The sequence below is a fragment of the Jaculus jaculus genome, chromosome 4 (genome assembly GCF_020740685.1).
Source record: "Jaculus jaculus isolate mJacJac1 chromosome 4, mJacJac1.mat.Y.cur, whole genome shotgun sequence".
Classification (NCBI taxonomy): Eukaryota; Metazoa; Chordata; class Mammalia; order Rodentia; family Dipodidae; genus Jaculus; species Jaculus jaculus.
Window position 1 is genome coordinate 117,372,426 of NC_059105.1, and position 17,217 is coordinate 117,389,642.

General features: G+C 49.6%; 1 protein-coding gene across 1 annotated transcript; it reads right to left on the minus strand.

The window, feature by feature from the left end:
* Positions 1 to 226: 226 nt before the first annotated feature.
* Positions 227 to 12,690, minus strand: Neurl3 (neuralized E3 ubiquitin protein ligase 3). Its single transcript, XM_045148385.1, has 4 exons — positions 12,663 to 12,690; positions 7,264 to 7,749; positions 4,893 to 4,955; positions 227 to 664 (listed from the first exon to the last, which is right to left on the minus strand). The coding sequence occupies exons 1-4, from the start codon at positions 12,688 to 12,690 to the stop codon at positions 471 to 473; spliced, it is 771 nt and encodes a 256-aa protein (XP_045004320.1). The 3' UTR covers positions 227 to 470.
* Between the last annotated feature and the right edge of the window lie 4,527 nt (positions 12,691 to 17,217).

Below are 17,217 nucleotides of genomic sequence, written 5' to 3' on the forward strand. Positions count from 1 at the left end.
TGATTCAGGTGTCCCCCATAAACTTAGGTGTTCTGAATGCTAGGTTCCCAGCTGATGGATATTTGGGAATTAATGCCTCCTGGAGGGAGTGTATTGTTAGGGGCGGGCTTAAGGGCTTTATAGCCAGTTTCCCCATGCCAGTGTTTGGCACACCCTCCTGTTGCTGTGTTCCACCTTAAGTTGGCCAGGGGGTGATGTCCACCCTCCGCTCATGCCATCATTTCCCCTGCCATCGTGGAGCTTCCCCTCGAGCCTGTAAGCCAAATAAACCTCTTTTTCCCAGAAGCTGCTCTTGGTTGGGTGATTTCTACCAGCAATGCAAACCAGACTGCAACACCATGCTTCCCTCTGCTCTGACCAGGCATGACAGCCTGTGCCAGGCAGAGGGCAGTGCTATGCCTTCGCCCTATACGGGGGCCTGCCTCAGAACGAGGCCTCCTCTGCCACCCATACTAAGAAGTCCTCTCCTCTCAGGAGCCTTCCCCAGTCCTCAGTGATGCTGCTGGAACCACTTCCTTGATCTCCCAGCGACACACAGGGCATTTGGCTGTGTCCCTGAAGATGTGCCAGGCGCAGGGGCCACAGAAGTGTGAGTGGCCACAGGGGACAAGGCAGGTGTTGGCAGTATGGTGGAAGCAGATGACACACTCCTCTCTTGGTGTGGCTGGAAAAAGACACGACACAAGTAAGGGCACACAGGACAAAGAATGGGTCACTTTCTCATGATCTGACCACAGGGCACAGAAGTGCCCAGTACTCTTAAGATGTCTTTGGGAGACCAACGTGATTAAGTAAAAATAACCGGAGGAGCAGGGCCTAGTGGCCCACACCTTTAATCCCAACGCCTGGGAGGCAGAGGTAGGAGATCGCGAGTTCAAGGCCAGTTTGAGACTACATAGTAAATTCCAGGTCAGCCTGGACCAGAGCAAGACACTACCTCAAAAAAACCAAAAAGGGGCTGGAGAGATGGCTTAGTGGTTAAGTGCTTGCCTGTGAAGCCCAAGGACCTCGGTTCAAGGCTCGATTCCTCAGGACCCATGTAAGCCACATACACAAGGTGATGCATGCATCTGGAGTTCGTTAGCAGTTGCTGGAGGCCCTGGGGCACCCATTCTCTATCCGCCTCTTTGTCTCCCTGTCTGTCACTCTCAAATAAATCAATAAAAATAAACAAAAAAAATTTTAAAAACAAAAAATAATTAAAAACATTCATGGGCTGGAGAGATGGCTTAGCAGTTAAGGCACTTGATTGCAAAGCCAAAGGCCCCAGGTTTAATTCCCCAGGACCCACATAAGCCAGATGCACAAAGTGGCTCATGCATCTAGAGTTTGTTTGCAGTGGCTGGAGGCCCTGGCATGCCCATTCTCTCTCTGTCTGACTCTCTCTCTGCTTCTTTGTTTCTCTCTCTCTCTGTGTCTCAAATAAATAAATACAAATAAAATATTTTTTTTTAATCACAAGCTGGAGAGATGGTTCAGCAGTTAAGGTGCTTATGTGCAAAGCCTAACAACCCTGGTTATATTCTTCAGAACCCATGTAAAGCCAGATGCACAATGTAACACATATATCTCTCTGTCTCCCTCTACTTGTAAATAAATTACTATTATTATTTTTTGGTTTTTTTGAGGTAGGGTCTCACTCTAGCCCAGGCTGACCTGGAACTCACTATGTAGTCTCAGGGTGGCCTCGAACTCACGGCGGCCCTCCTACCTCTGCCTCCCGAGTGCTGGGATTAAAGGCGTGTGCCACCATGCCCGGCTGTAAATAAATAATTTTTAAAAATCACAAGGAGTACATAATTATTATTGTAATATACAATGATAATGTTCTACTTTATTAGTTTTATTGTCAATCCAGCCTATTTTACAAGTCCTATTTCATCCTAAGTAGTATGTACAGAAAAAAGCAACAACACATAGTTGATAGGATGACTCATGGTTCCAGACATCAGTGGAACCTCTCAGAACACAGCCTCCAAAAATAAAGGGAGAAGCCGGGTGTGGTGGCGCACGCCTTTAATCCCAGCACTTGGGAGGCAGAGGTAGGAGGATCGCCGTGAGTTCGAGGCCACCCTGAGACTACACAGTGAATTCCAAGTCAGCCTGGGCTACAGTGAGACTCTACCTCGAAAAAAAGAAAAAAAGAAAAAATAAATAAAGGGATATAACAAAATTTCAGTTTAGAGAAAAGAAAAATAATCCCACACACTTCCATAATCCATAAGCATATACATCTAGAACTAAAAGCACTGGGAAGCTAGGCGTGGTGGCGCATGTCTTTAATCCCAGCATTCAGGAGGCAGAAGTAGGAGGATCACCATGAGTTCGAGGCCACCCTGAGACCACATAGTTAATTCCAGGTCAGTCTGAGCTAGAGTGAAACCCTACCTCGAAAAAAAACAAACAGAAAAAATTAAAACAAAATAAATAAACAAAAGCACTGGGAGAAAATTTATACAAGAGAAAATGATCAAGTTTAGCAACTTTCTTCTTTATCCCTTAGCATTCTTCTATTTGGCAAAACTTTATTATGAATGTGGCTGTTTCTTTCTGGTACTAGAGGTTGAATCTAGGGCTTGGAACATGCTACACAATCACTTCTGTACCCCTGGACTATATCTCCACCCCCCCCCTTTTAGAAACATTTTATTTATTTTATACACAGAGACAGAAAAAATGGGTGTGCCTGTAAATGAACTCCAGATACATGTGCCAATTTGTGCATCTGCCTTTTATGTGGGTACTGGGAAATCATACCTAGGCTGCCAGGCTTTGCAAGCAAGCATCTTTAACCACTGATCCATCTCTCTAGCCCATCCTTGAACCTCTGATCCTCTAGTCCCCTGATCCATGTCCTTAGTGCTGAGATTACAGGCATGTTCCACCATGCTCAGTATGTTGTGGTGCTGGCAATGGAACCCAGGCTTTCTGCATGCTAGGCAAACATTATACCAATAGAGCTACATTCCCTAGCCTCATTCACCCCGTTTCTTTTTTTCTTAAAACAAACAAGACAAAACATTAAATTGAACATGGCAGTACAGGCCTATAACCCCAGCACTTGGGAGATAGAGGCAGAATGATCAAGACTTTAAGGGCCAGCCTTGGCTACATGAGACCCTGTCTCAAAAAATAGAGGAGGGGCTGGAGAGATGGTTTAGTGGTTAAGGCGCTTGCCTGCAAGGCCAAAGGACCTAGGTTTTATTCCTCAGGACCCAAGTAAGCCAGATGCACAGGGGTGCATGTATCTGGAGTTCGTTTGCAGAGGTTGGAGGCCCTGGCATGCCCATTCTCTCATTTCCTCTCTCTCTCTCTCCCCCCTCCGCTTATTTCTATATCTCTCTCTGTGTCTCAAATAAATAATAAATAAATAAATGAATGAGATTGTTAAAAAATTTAAAAAAAAAACAGAGGAGGCCAGATGTGGTGGCTCACACATTTAATCCCAGCACTCAGGAGGCAGAGATAGGAGGATCGCTGTGAGTTCACGGCCAGCCTAAGATTACATAGTGAATTCCAGATCAGCCTAGGCTACAGTGAGCCCCTACATTAAAAAAAAAAAAAAGGCTGGGCGTGGTGGTGCACACCTTTAATCCCAGCACTTGGGAGGCAGAGGAAGGTGGATCACCATGAGTTTGAGGCCACATAGTGAATTTCAGGTCAGCCTGGGCTAGAGTGAGACCCTACCTTGGAAAATAACCAAAAGACAGGAGTCTGACATGATAGTACATGCATTTAATCCCAGGCCTCAGGAGGCTGAGGTAGGACAGACTGAGTTTCTGGTCAGTCTGGGATAGAATGAGATCCTACCTCAAAACTAACAACCAGAGAAGGAAGAGCAGGTGGAGGAGGATCAGGTGGAGAAGCAGGTGGAGGAGGAGCAGGTGGAGGAGCAGCAGGTGGAGGAGGAGCAGGTAGAGGAGGAGCAGGAGGAGGAGGCGCAGGTGGAGGAGCAGCAGGTGGAGGAGGAGCAGGTAGAGGAGGAGCAGGAGGAGGAGGAGCAGGTGGAGGAGGAGCAGGAGGAGGAGGAGCAGGAGGAGGAGGAGCAGGTGGAGGAGGAACAGGAGGAGGAGGAGCAGGTGGAGGAGGAGCAGGTGGAGGAGAAGGAGGTAGAGGAGGAGCAGGTGGAGAAGGAGCATGTGGAGGAGAAGCAGGTGGAGGAGAAGCAGGTGGAGGAGGAGCAGGTGGAGAAGGAGAAGGTGAAGGAGGAGCAGGTGGAGGAGGAGCAGGTGGAGGAGGAGCAGGTGGAGGAGGCACAGGTGGAGGAGGAGCAGGTGGAGGAGCAGCTGGAGGAGAAGCAGGTGAAGGAGGAGCAGGTGGAGGAGGAGCAGGTGGAGGAGGCACAGGTGGAGGAGAAGCAGGTGGAGGAGGAGCAGGTGGAGGAGCAGCTGGAGAAGGAGAAGCAGGTGGAGGAGGAGCAGCTGGAGGAGCAGCTGGAGGAGGAGCAGGTGGAGGAGGAGCAGCTGGAGGAGCAGCTGGAGAAGGAGCAGGTGGAGAAGGAGCAGGTGGAGGATGAGGAGCAGGAGGAGGAGCAGGTGGAAGATGAGGAGGACTAGGTGGAGGAGGAGGAGGAACAGTTGGATGAGGAGGAGGAGCACATGGAGGAAGAGTGGGTGGAGGAGGAACAGGAAGAGCAGAAGGTGGAATAGGAGCAGCACGATATCTGCTCATGAATAGTCTCATCTGGGAAGTCTGCCAGTGTTTTAGAGGACAGAAATATTAACCAGCCCTTAGCTTTCTAGCAGGCAGTCAAATCTTCCATGCCAATGCCTGTGGGAGACCTGAGGGGACTCAGCAAGATGGCTTTGACAACCAGAGCTCCTGCCTCTCCCCATTTCTCTCCCCCTAATTTCCCTCCACTGGGGTGCTGGAGTCCTGGGAAGTCCACTCACCTTGGTGCTCAGGCACAGCCTGTTCACTGAGCGGGTCTCGGTGGCACGAGCTGCCTGTGGGATCTAAGACAAAGAGGCAGAGTCAGGGCCTGAAGAACAGCTATGGCCTGCCCTGGAGCAAGTGTCTACCTCCTTTCTTCCCCGGTGGTTATGTTGGCTTCCTCATGACATTAAGACCCTGTACTGTCCAGGGCTCTGAAAACTTAACCCAGCTTGAGAACTCATGGAGCTGTAGGTTTCTTTCTTTTTTTTTTTTCCCCCTAGGTTTCTTTCCTCTAATGTTTCCCTTCCTTTAGACTCTCCTTTTAGTCCTCCTGCCACCAGTGCTAAGTCCCTCTGCAGATCTATCAAACCAGGGGATCCTGAGCTGAGGCTCAGCAGCTGTGTGACTAAGTAATTTTAAAAACAAATCTGGAGTTGGGTATGTGGTGCGTGCCTTTAATCCCAGCACTCAGGAGGCAGGGGTAAGAGGATCACCATGAGTTCAAGGCCACCCTGAAATTACATAGTGAATTCCAGGTCAGCCTGGGCTAGAGTGAGGTTCTACCTTGCAAAAAAAAAAAAAAAAATCGAATCTGGGACTGGAGAGATGGCTTAGTGGTTAAGGTGATTGCCTGAAAAACCAAAGGGCTGGGCTGGGGAGATGGCTTAGTGGTTAAGTGTTGCCTATGAAGCCTAAGGACCATGGTTCAAGGCTTGATTCCCCAGGACCCACATAAGCCAGATGCACAATATGGTACATGTATCTGGAGTTTGTTTGCAGTGCCTAGAGGCCCTGGCATACCCATTCTCTCTATATGTATCTGCCTCTTTTTCTCTCTGTCTGTCATTCTCAAATAAATAAATAAAAATAAAGAAAAACCACCAAAGGACCCAGGTTCAATTCCGCAGGACCCACATAAACCAAACACACAATGTGGTGCATGCATTGGAGTGCATATGCAGCTGCTGGAGGCCCTAAAGCACCTGTTATCTCCCTCCCCCACCTCTCTCCCTCTCAAATAAAAATAGGATATATATTTATTAAATATTTTTATTTATTTAAGAGAGAGAGAGAGAGAATGAGCACTCCAGGGCTTCCAGCCATTGCAAACCAACACCAAATGCATGTGCCCCCTTGTGCATCTAGATTGCATGGGTCCTGGAGAATTGAACCAGGATCCTTTGACTTTGCAGGCAAATGCCTTAACCACTAAGCCATCTCTCCAGACCTAGAATATATATTTTTAAACCCAATCTGGGGCTGGAGAGATGGCTTAGCAGTGAAGCCACTTCCCTACAAAACCAAGGGACCCAAGTTCAATTTCCCCAGACCCAGGTAAGCCAGATGCACAAGGTGGTGCATGTGTCTGGAGTTAGTTTGCAATGGTTAGAATTCCTAGCGCACCCATTCTTCCCTCCCCCCGCCCCCGACTCTCTATCTGCTGCTCTCTCTCAAATAAATAAAAGCCAGGCATGGTGGCTCACGCCTTTAATCCCAGTACTTGGGAGGCAGAGGTAGGAGGATCACCGTGAATTCGAGGCCACCCTAAGACTACGTAGTTAATTTCAGGTCAGCCTGGGCTAGAGCAAGACCCAACCTCGAAAAACAAAAGAAAAACAAACACAACAGTCTGGCAGGCATGGGGAAGAAGATCACATCAAGGAAGCCAGTATTTCCTTCTATGGATGTTCCTGCCTCCCTGTACCCCACTTTCTGCTGACCAGCTAGAGGATGGCTGTGACTGAGCATTTTGCACAGGTACTGTCAGGAGTTTGGTGATCCCTTACCAAACGTTCTTTATGCTTGCTGCTTTTGCATTATGAACTCCTACTTGGCTTGAAAAGCTCTGTTTCAGGGCTGGAGAAATGGCTTAGTGGTTAAGCGCTTGCCTGTGAAGCCTAAGGACCGCGGTTCGAAGCTCGATTCCCCAGGACCCACGTTAGCCAGATGCACAAGGGGGCACATGCGTCTGAAGTTCGTTTGCAGTGGCTGGAGGCCCTGGAGTGCCCATTCTCTCTCTCTCTCTCTCTCTCTCTCTCCCTCTCTCTCTCTCTCTGCCTCTTTCTCTCTGTCTGTCACTCTCAAATGAATAAATAAAAATAGACAAAAAAAAAATTAAAAAAAAAAAAGCTCTGTTTCAAATGTTTCCTTCTCTGCAAAACATGATCAACCTTTTAACTATCTTTTTATGCTTTAGGGACAAGTCTCCTCTGCCAGTAGATGGCACTTTCTCCCATCTAGGGTCTCAAGGAGCAGAGGATGATGGACTAACTGCAGGAACAAGAGCAATGCGACCAGGGACTGGGGACCCGTATGGGGTGCCACCCTGGCCTCTCTCTCTGGCCCCTTCTCCCCTTGCGCCCGCCCACCGCATAGAGCTTGTCTCACCCAGCAGCTCAATGGCCTTGGTGGTCCCATACACGTCCATCACTGCCCAGAGCGGGGCGCTCACGAGCACGTCTTTGCGCAGCAGGAGCGGGCGGCTGGCGTTGACCTTGGCGAAGAGCCAGCCGCGGCGGTTCACCCAGAAGCAAACGACGCTGCCCGCGCGCACGCAGCCGTCTGGGAGCAGGGCGGCCCACGTCGGGCTCTGCTTCTCCAGGTCGGGGCACACGAAGGGCGGCAGGCAGGGCGCGGAGACGCGCGCGGGGTCCAGGCGCGTGAAGCCCACGCGGAGGCCGCCGCACCAGCCGCCCTCCTGCCGCAGCACGCGCAGCGCCACGCGCTCCCCGGGCCACACTGGCCGCTGGCTGAACACGATGCCGTCGCCAAACGTGGCGCTCCTGCGCGCCGTGCACCCCTGCGCGTCCAGACGCACCTGAGTGCCCTTGGCGTCCCTGTGGAAGCGAAGGGCCTCCCGTGGCTCCTCGGCGGCTGTGGAAACGTGGAACTTGTCAGTGCTGGCCGTTTGGACCCACTGGCTCCCCAAGGAGCTTCCCAGGACCCTCCGTCACCTTGACCTGTGGAGGGAAGGCCATTTCCACCTCCACCAATTCCTTGGATCCACCACCACCATCCTAGAAGCCAACCTGCCCACACCAACTCCCAGAGACCTGCTTGGAAGTCAGTGGGAAGCCCATACGGACTGCCTGATCTAACTGCTGTTAGTCTCCCAAAACCTGTTTACCTCCCTTCAACCTGATGTGAAAACTCAGAGATCAGAGGTCTCTCAACCTTGTCTAAACATCTCTGATAATGGTTATTACTAATATTAAGTAGAAAAGCACGTTAGGGACTGGGCAAGTGGCTCAGTGGTTAAAGGTTATTGCTTGCAAAGCCTACTTGCTTGTGTTCGATTCCCCAGTATCCACAAAGTGGACCATGTATCTGGAGTCTGTTTGCAGTGGCAAGAGGCCCTGACACACCCTCATTCATTCATTTATTCATTCATTCTCCCTCCCACTCTCTAGTCACAAGTGAATAAATAAAAATTGATGAGAGATGGCTTAGCGTTTAAGGTACTTGCCTACAAAGCCAGAGGACCCAGGTTCAATTCCCCAGGACCCATGTAAGCCGCAACAAGGTGGCACAGGTATCTGGAGTTCCTTTACAGTATCTAAAGGCCCTGATGTGCCCATTCACTCTCTCTTTCTCGCTCATAAATAAATAATAAATTTTTCAAGAAAAAGGGCTGGAAAGCCGGGCGTGGTGGCGCATGCCTTTAATCCCACCACTCGGGAGGCACAGGTAGGAGGATCCCTGTGAGTTTGATGCCAGCCTGAGACTACCTAGTGAATTCCAGGTCAGCCTGAGCTAGAGTGAGACCCTACCTCGAATATATATATGGCTGGAGAGATGGCTTAACAGTTAAGTCGCTTGCCTGAAAAGCCTAAGAACCAGGTATGATTCTCCAGTACACATGTAAGCCAGATGGTGTGTGCATCTGGAGTTTGTAGTGACTAGAGGCTCTGGTGCATCCATTCTCTCTCTTTTCTTTCCTTTCTTAATAAATAATAGGGCGGGGGGAAGAAAGGGCAGGTTAGGTGCACACCTTTTAATTCTAGCACTAAGGAGGTTGAGGCTAGAAGAACACGAATTCAAAGCTAGCCTGGGCTACATAAGGACCAGCTTGAGTGTCACAGGGAACTCTTGTTTAAAAAAAATAAAAAAGAGCTGGGCGCAGAGATGCACACCTTTAATCCCAGCACTCACAGAGGTAGGAGGATTGCCATGAGTTCTAGGCCACCCTGAGACTACATAATGAATTCTAGGTCAGCCTAAGCTAGAGTGAGACCCTACCTTGGAAAACCAAATATGTATATAAATAAATAAATAAAAATAAATTAAGATCTGGAAAGATAGCTCAGCAGCTAAAGATATTGCTTATACAGCCTGCCATCCGGGGTTCAATTCCCCAGCACCCACATAAAGCTAGTTAAAAAATAAGGTTGAGCCAGACAGTGGTAGCTCACGCCTTTAATCCCAGCAATCAGGAGGCAGAGGTAGGACAATCTCTGAGTTGGAGGCTACCCTGAGACTACATAGTGAATTCCAGAATTCCAGATCATCAGACTGGGCTAGAGTGAGACCTTACCTTGAAAAACCAAAAAAAAAAAAAAAAAAAAAGAAAAAGAAAAAAGGTTCGTGCAAGCATCTAGTGTTTGCAGAGGCAAGAGAACCTGGTGTGCACACAAATGTAAATAAATTAATAAATATTTTAAAAAACTTTTTGAACATACAGGCATAATTGGCATATATGCTTAGATAATGTTTATTACCCACACAGTCTAATGAACTAGTCAGGGGAGCTGAGCCAGCCACTTGCTAAACGAGGCTGGGCTGGCTGAGGCCCTTAATGACTCTGCTTTCTTGCTTCTCTGATCTCATTTCCCTACAGGTGACATCCCCTCCACACCCGACCCCCCAGTGACTTCTTGGACCTGAAAGAGAAAGTGACTTAGCTTCCGGGAAGGCAGAAGTGCAGGCTGGAAAGGATCCAAGGTCAGTCCTTTGGAATCCTGAGTCGGGTCCAGCCAAGTCCTGAAGTGGGCTTTGGAAAGGGGAGGGGTATGGACTTCCCACACCAGGACGCTTGGCAGCCAACCAAGAGGGAAAAGTTCCCTGTTGGGCTGTCCTTCCTTTCAGCCCAGTCTCTGAGAGAGCTGGAACTTCCAGCTACAGCTGATCTTTCCACCTGCACCTCCTTTTTTAGGGTGGTATTGTGCCCCTGCTCTTTTTTTTGGGGGGGGGGAGGCAGGGAGAGAGCCTGTTGCTAAAAAAAAAAAAAAAAAAGTGAACTCAATCAGAAGTGGAGCCAAATGCCAATGAGACCCCACCCCAGACCTGCTGCTGCCCACTGCTTGCCACAGGCACAGGACTGGGGGCCAGGGGAGAGGTGGAAGCTTCTGGAGCTATCAGCCTACATCCCCCCAGTCACTGTGTCATTGTTTAACTCTGACAGGGGTAGACCTGATAAGGGATTGGAGCCGTGGCCCTGGACAAAGGACAGGTCCTGGAGCTGCAGCGTGGGCACTTCTCCACATCACACACAGCCCTGATGCCCAGAGTGGCAGGACAGTCCCCTGAGAGCGAGCTAGCCGCAGCTCTGGCCCCACCTCAACAAGGGCAGAAGGCTCAAATGGGAGGAGCCCCCAGTGGAAGATGTCCAACCCCTTTGGGTCAAGAAAACGGAGGCTTGTTCTTCTCTAAATGTGGCCGGCAGAGATGAGCCCACCCCGGCTGTGGGCAGAGTGTGCCACATCCCCGTGTTGGGGTGGAGAAAGAGGCTGATGCCCAGCAGGACCTGGTCAGGGTAAGAAAGCAGGGAGGGACAGAGACAGGAGGCCAGTTCACAACCCCATCCACTTCCTGGAAGGGAGCCAGGGAGCTGGTTAGCAGGGAAGGTTATCCAGGGAGGAAGAGAACTTCCCTGGGAATGGCCTCTATGAGTGTATGAGTCCCTTGGCACCCCAGGAAGAGAACTTCCCCTGGTTGGAAACCTGGGTGGGCAAAGCTCCGCCTTTGCTCAGGACCTATGGGAGCTATGTTACGTAGCCTCAACTGGAGGAGAGCTGAGGGGACGCATTGCTACTACATTGAACAGGCAGCGTTCTGTACCTGTCCCAGAGCACGCGAACCTCCTTCTGTCAGCTGCATGCTCAGTCTGCGTCCCTTGAATGTGGCCCTTGCAAGGCGACACCACAGGCAGAGCAACGGGAGGCTGTCTCCTCAGGGCGCTCTCTCCACACTCACTCTCCTAGAAGGTTGAGTTGCTTGTTCACCGCGCAAGGTAGGGCCAGGTTGAGGGAGGCTGAAAGCCACCTTTACCCTGACAGCTTAGCCTTCAGGACAGAGGCTCCCTCCTCTCCCTGGCACAGGGCTTTACCATCTGCGTGTAGAGCTGTGGCACCAAAGGTGTGGACACCAACTCCACAGAGCTGTGCAGAAGTCCTCCACCTTTTGACTGGTGACCTGGTTTATCCTACTTCTGGAGTGGCAGTGGCAGAGGTGGGCACAGGCTACACATAGCTAAACCCTAGCTGGGATGGCACAGGCTTCAGAGCACTCTCCCATGAAAAGTAGCCCTCCCATTTTCAGCTGGATCCTGGGGCTCTGTGAAGTTCAGTGACTTGCCACGAAAGACCCTATTCAATAACCCCGCCTGCCCTGCATGTGCCTCACTTCTTCAGGGAAGAGGGCCACATGCCTGGCAGGACAGGAAAGTTGGGACACATAAGCCACATCCTTGAGGACATACATCTTCAGTACTGGACAGGTACAGGCAAATTACAGAATCTTTGCAGCAAAAGTTTTGGAGTTTAGGGGACAGGTGGTCAGCCACCTGTTCCATGAGGGCCTTCCAACTGTCACCGTGTTCATCATCACTTCTCCAGACAGCAAGACTTTTGGGGTATCAGGCACCTACTTGGCTTTTGCTTCCCTGCACCCGAGGGGCGGCACTGAGAGCTTGGGTAGGTAGGTGGTTCAGGGCTTAGGAAGACATCCCTGTTCTCCCAGCCATAGCTCTTTTCTCCCTCCACCCTGTGTGTGTGTGTGTGTGTGTGTGTGTGTGTGTGTGTGTGTGCTGGGTTTTCTTCTTTGGCACCAGCTTAGCAAGGGCCTTCAGGACAGAGGCTCCCTCCTCTCCCTGGCACAGGGCTTTTGCCCTTGAACCCAAACACAGCTGCACAGGTGACTCTGGATGACTGGATGCTGATGGTGAACCTCCACAGTTTGCCATGGGGTCCTAAGCAGGGGGTCTGCTCTGCTGGGGGGTACAGTGTGCCCAGCACCATTCTCTGGGGCTAAGACCCGTTGCTTTATTTTCTGCCCATTCAGCTCCTTCCACTGAGGAACATCTGCGGCTGCAGGTGAGGTTCTCAAAGAAACTTTGTGCTCCATTACCTTTTAGATTTGTGCATCAGGGAACCCTAAAGGCCTGCAGGGTGGGTGGCATTGTCCCCAGCCTTCAAATGAGGCAACTGAGGCCCCAGGATGGAGTGTCTTGTTCACAATCTTGGCCAAGATGAGGCTCCTTATTTTCTATCAGGCCTCCTAACCTCTGCCCTGTTACCCACCCCAGCCACTGCTCTCTGCCCAACCAGATCTTAGATGCACACATGTTCAAGAAGGCTATCTTATCATCTATTTGTGCTGGGCCTGAGTCACCCAGCTTCTGCTGGACTCCCTCAAGGACGGAAGCTCACTCCCTTGAAGGGGTTCTGGCCATGGCAGATGCCTACTCTGAGTCATATTGATCTCTCCCTCCTCCACAGCGGTGACACAGGAGCCCCTCCATTTCTTGCACCCCTGACCCAGGAGGTAAGGAACACAGGAAGTCTACTTACTGGCCTCGGGGTGGAGGCAGGCACCCATCAGCATGGGGTCCTCAGGGACAGGTCCCTGGGTTGGGAGGCGATTCTCTGGTGAAGGCTTCATCAGGTTTCCAAGACTCCCCACGTTCCCTTTTTATGAGCTGGAGATCATGTTACAGAGTTGATGATTAATTAGATGTTGTCGTCATGCATTACAATAGCTGGGAATTTCCTGATGATGTCTCCTGGCTTGTAGTAGACCTTCCGCAGCTCAGTGGAAGGAAACCAGGACCACGGACTTGGCTTCAGTAGGTTTTAGGGTACCTTCTTTCTGACTTCTTGCTTGTGAATTCTAACACCCAAGGTATGTTAATAAGCACCTATGCCCTGCCCTGCCCTGCCCTCAAAGGCTCTGGTGCCCTTGGCCTAGAGTGAGATCTGGGCATCAGGAGTTTGGAGACGCACCGCAGGAGCCCCAGGTATTCAGAAGAGGCTCAGCACTGCTAAGGTGGGTTAAGCTTCACAAGCTGCACCCCAGGATCAGAGAAGCTGTGCCTGCCCTAGGTCTCCAGCAGAAAAGAGGAGGCAGCCAGAAGAGAGGAGAGAGAGCTAAAGAAGTGATTCTTCCCCCAGACGTGCTGGACCTGGAATACCAATTTCCAGAAGCGACCACATAAATAGCACCCCCAACAGGAAACACCAGGGGCCTGGGTCTCAAGTGACAGCGAAATCAGAGGTCTTCTGCCTTTTGGATTTCCCTTAGGGAAACTGGAAAGCGGCTTGCTCTACACTAGTGTTTCTCATGTGGCCCTGTATACATGAATGTCCAGGAGATTCTGTTACAAGTGGGTTGACTCAGAAGGTCTGGACCCTAAGAGGATCCTACATTTCTAACAAGAAGTGACAAGATCTCTGTTGGCTTGGCACCTTGGGAGTACCTTGGCCCTCCAATCTAAGTCCTTCCTGAAATCCCAGTCCAAGGTCACCATTAGTGACTGCTCCGAACCCACAGCCCACTTGGGGAATAAATAGTCCTTGGCGTGTCCCTAAGATGTGTGGGCATGGTAGTGCCCTTGTAACACTGGGAGGTTAGGTGGAAACTTGGAGACCTGTGTTACCTTAGGCAGCTCCCTTTCTTTCCCTGAGCTCTGGTGTCCCCAAGATGTAGGGGGGATCCTGTCCAGAAATCATGTCATGTCATGTCTTTAGTCCTGATGAGAAGGAGCTGGGTACTAATAGCTTGACCCTGGTTACCTCTGAAGACATTACTGCAACTGTGGAGCTTCTCTTTAGTGCCACACCCCTGCTGGGTGCCCTCTGTCTCTGCACAGGAAGCCAAGGCCAAAAGCAGCTGCTGAGGAGTCAGTGCCAATCACACGAGCCAGAGGCTAATGAGTCTTAAGGATTGTAGGATTGGCCTGGCGCCCTCGTTAATGACCCTATCTGGCCCAATCAAAGGGGGCCTGGCGCCCTATTTTATGGCCCTATCTGGTCCAATCTAAGGGGCCAGGCTCATGGCATGCTTTGTAGCCCCACCAGTCTCTCTGGGCAGTGCTGGATGCTCCTCCCATGCTGGGCTCCACCTGTAGTGTTGCCTGCCCTGAGTGGTTACCTAGGGCCAGAGCCCAGAGCTCTTTGTTAATTCCCATAAAAGAGCTATGCCTGGCATCTTATCAGGAGAGTCAGGCCTGGGGCTTTGGCCTGGCTGGAAATTTACTGGGTAGTAGTTGTCATGCTGCCCAAAGCCAGTGAGAGAGAAAGACAAAGTGTGTGTGTGTGTGTGTGTGTGTGTGTGTGTGTGTAAGAGAGAGAGAGAAAAAAAAAAAAAGAGGGAGAGAGAGAGTGGGCCCTGCTTAGGCCAGCATCTATCTGACAGGAGAAAGCCAGGCAGGTCCTATCACCTGCACCTACGTGAATCTATCTAGCACACTGGTGGGTTCAGGAAACATCATCCTAAATAGGCACCTGCATTTGGGGAATAGTGGAAGCAATAAGGCCCCTCTGTCCTGAGAATTCAGTCCTAAGACTTTCATTACCTCTGAAGAGGGAGTGGGAGAAGAATCTGAACAAACAGAAGAGCTGGTTGAAGGCTTAGCTGTTAAGGTGCTTGCCCGCAAAACCTAACAACCCAGTGCCCACATACAGCCAGAGGCACAAAGTGGTGCATGCATTTAAGAGTTTGTTTGCTTTGGCTGGAGGCGCTGGCATGCCCATTCTATCTCTCTGTCTGTCTCTCTTCTATCTCTGTCTGCTTGTAAATAAATAAATAATTATAAAGATATATTTAAAAAACTGAAGACAGGTGTTGTGGCGCACACCTTTAATCCCAGCACTCAGGAGGCAGAGATAGGAGGATCACCGTGAGTTGGAGGCCACCCTGAGACTCCATAGTGAATTCCAGGTCAGCCTGGGTTAGAGTGAGACCCTACTTCGAGAAAACAAAAACAAAAACAAAAAAAAGTGAGCTGGCTGAGCACCAGCCTTCATCAAGCTCGGCTTCCTCACTCAAGTTGAATGTGAGCAGCTGCCTTGAGCTCCTGCTGCCATGTCTTCCCTGACACGATGGGCTAGAAGCTGAAATCAGCCCTTCGTCTCTTTGACTGGTGTTTGTCAGGTAATGAGAAGGAACTAATGAACCTCCACACCCATGTTTACTGTGGCACTATTCAAACCAGCCAAGTTACACAATCAGCCAAGCAGCCATCAACAAGTGAGTGGATGAAGACAACGTGATTATATATATATATGCAACAGTGTTTATTCAGCCACAAAGGAGATGACATCATGCCATTTGCAGGAAAGTAGATGGAACTGGAGATCATCATGTTAGCAAAGCACACCAAACTCAGAAAGACAAACATTATCTGCTTCCTCTTTTGTGCAGAGTGTACAATATCAAACATAAAAAGTAGAAGAGAGTATTGTGAGTCACTGTTGTTGTTTTGAGACTCTCCAGGCTGGCCTAGAACTCACAGCAGTCTTCTTACCTCAGCCTCCTAAGTACGGGGATTACAGGTGTGAGTCACCACGACCAGCTAGAAAGTGACTATTTGGGAAAAGGAAAAGAATCAAGAGAGGGTAACAGGGATTGAATATTATCAAAGTGTATTAAACATACATAAAAGGTCATAATGAAACCCATTATTTTGTACAAGTACACTAATAAAAATGCACATGCTCAGGATACCAAGGAAGGAGGATTGCTGTGAGTTCAAGGCCACCCTGAGACGACATAGTGAATTCTAGGTCAGCCTGCACTAGAGTTAGACCCTGCCTCATAAAAGAAAACCAAACAAAAAAATGTATATGCTGGGATGGAGAGATTGTTCAGTGCTTAAGGCGCTTGCCTACAAAGCCTAACAGCCTAGGTTCAATTCCCCAGTATCCATTAAAATTAGATGCACAAAGTGACACATGTATCTGGAGTTCATTTGCAGCAGTAGAGACCCTGGTGTTCCCATTTCTCTCTCTCTGAATCTCTTTGTCTTTCTACTTGCAAATAAATAAATGAACAATAAAAACTAAAAGATTTTTTTGCTTGTTTGTTTCTCAAGGTAGGGTCTTTCTCTGGCCCAGGCTGATCTGGAATTCACTATGTTGTCTCAGGCTGGCCTTGAACTCACAGCCATCCTTAAAATTAAAAAAAAAATGCATATGCTTTCCCTTATCAATACTTGTCATTCAGTCATGAACATCATGACAAGTGAGGAGTGAGAATATTTTTTATCCCTTACAATCCTATCTGACAGAAAGAAAAACCAAGGCACTCTGTGGTTAGGCGGTAAGTGGTAGCTTCAGGGTATGGCCCAGGCCTTGTGGCTCAAGAGCTCATGCCTTGCTGAGCACAGCACACACCTGTAATCCCAGCACTTGGGAAGTGGAGGCAGAAGGATCAGGAGTTCAAAGCCATATAACAAGTGTGATGTCAACCTGGGCTACATGACAGCCTATCTTTAAAAAAAGTGCGGAGATTGGCCACCCAGGCCAAATGAGCCAACGGGTGCAATAGTGGCACGTCTGTTATGGGGGAAACCAACTGCCCTCTAATTGGACTGGAGGCCCGCTCCATGGGAAGGGAATATATTCCTGATACTGAAAACTTAAAACAGGGGTAGTCATGAGCCTTAGGGGTGTAACGTCTGCTGTTGTCTGGCCAAATGTAAATACTATGCTTATCAAACTGCCCAGTAAGCACTTCTGTTAATGTTCACACCCTTATATTAATGCTACTCTCACTTTTGGTAGAGAATCTTCTCTTTTCAGATGGCAGTGACCTTGGAACGACTCAGAAGGTATCATGGTGATAGAAAGAAATGACCGCAATGCTCAGTACTGCAATATCTGTATCACACCTTCCAAGGCTCAGGATCTAATGCAGAAGAGGTGGTGGAAAGAATGTAAGAGCCAAAGGAAGGGCAGGACTCATACAACATGCTCCCTCCAGACACAAAATGGCCTGGATATCCATGGCCTCACAGTGCCTGACACTACCTGCATAAGACCATCATAAGAGGAGGAAAAGATCAAAACATCAAAAAAAAGAGAGAATGATTGGGATGGGGAGGGGGTACGATGGAGAGTGGAGTTT

Coding starts and splice junctions, on each gene's coding strand:
- Neurl3 (XM_045148385.1), bottom strand. CDS start 12,690: ATGGGTGCCTGCCTCCACCCCGAGGCCA. Junction 4,956..7,263: donor CAAGGCCATTGAGCTGCTGG/GTGAGACAAGCT, acceptor TCTTTGTCTTAG/ATCCCACAGGCAGCTCGTGC. Junction 665..4,892: donor GGCTGTGCCTGAGCACCAAG/GTGAGTGGACTT, acceptor GTCTTTTTCCAG/CCACACCAAGAGAGGAGTGT.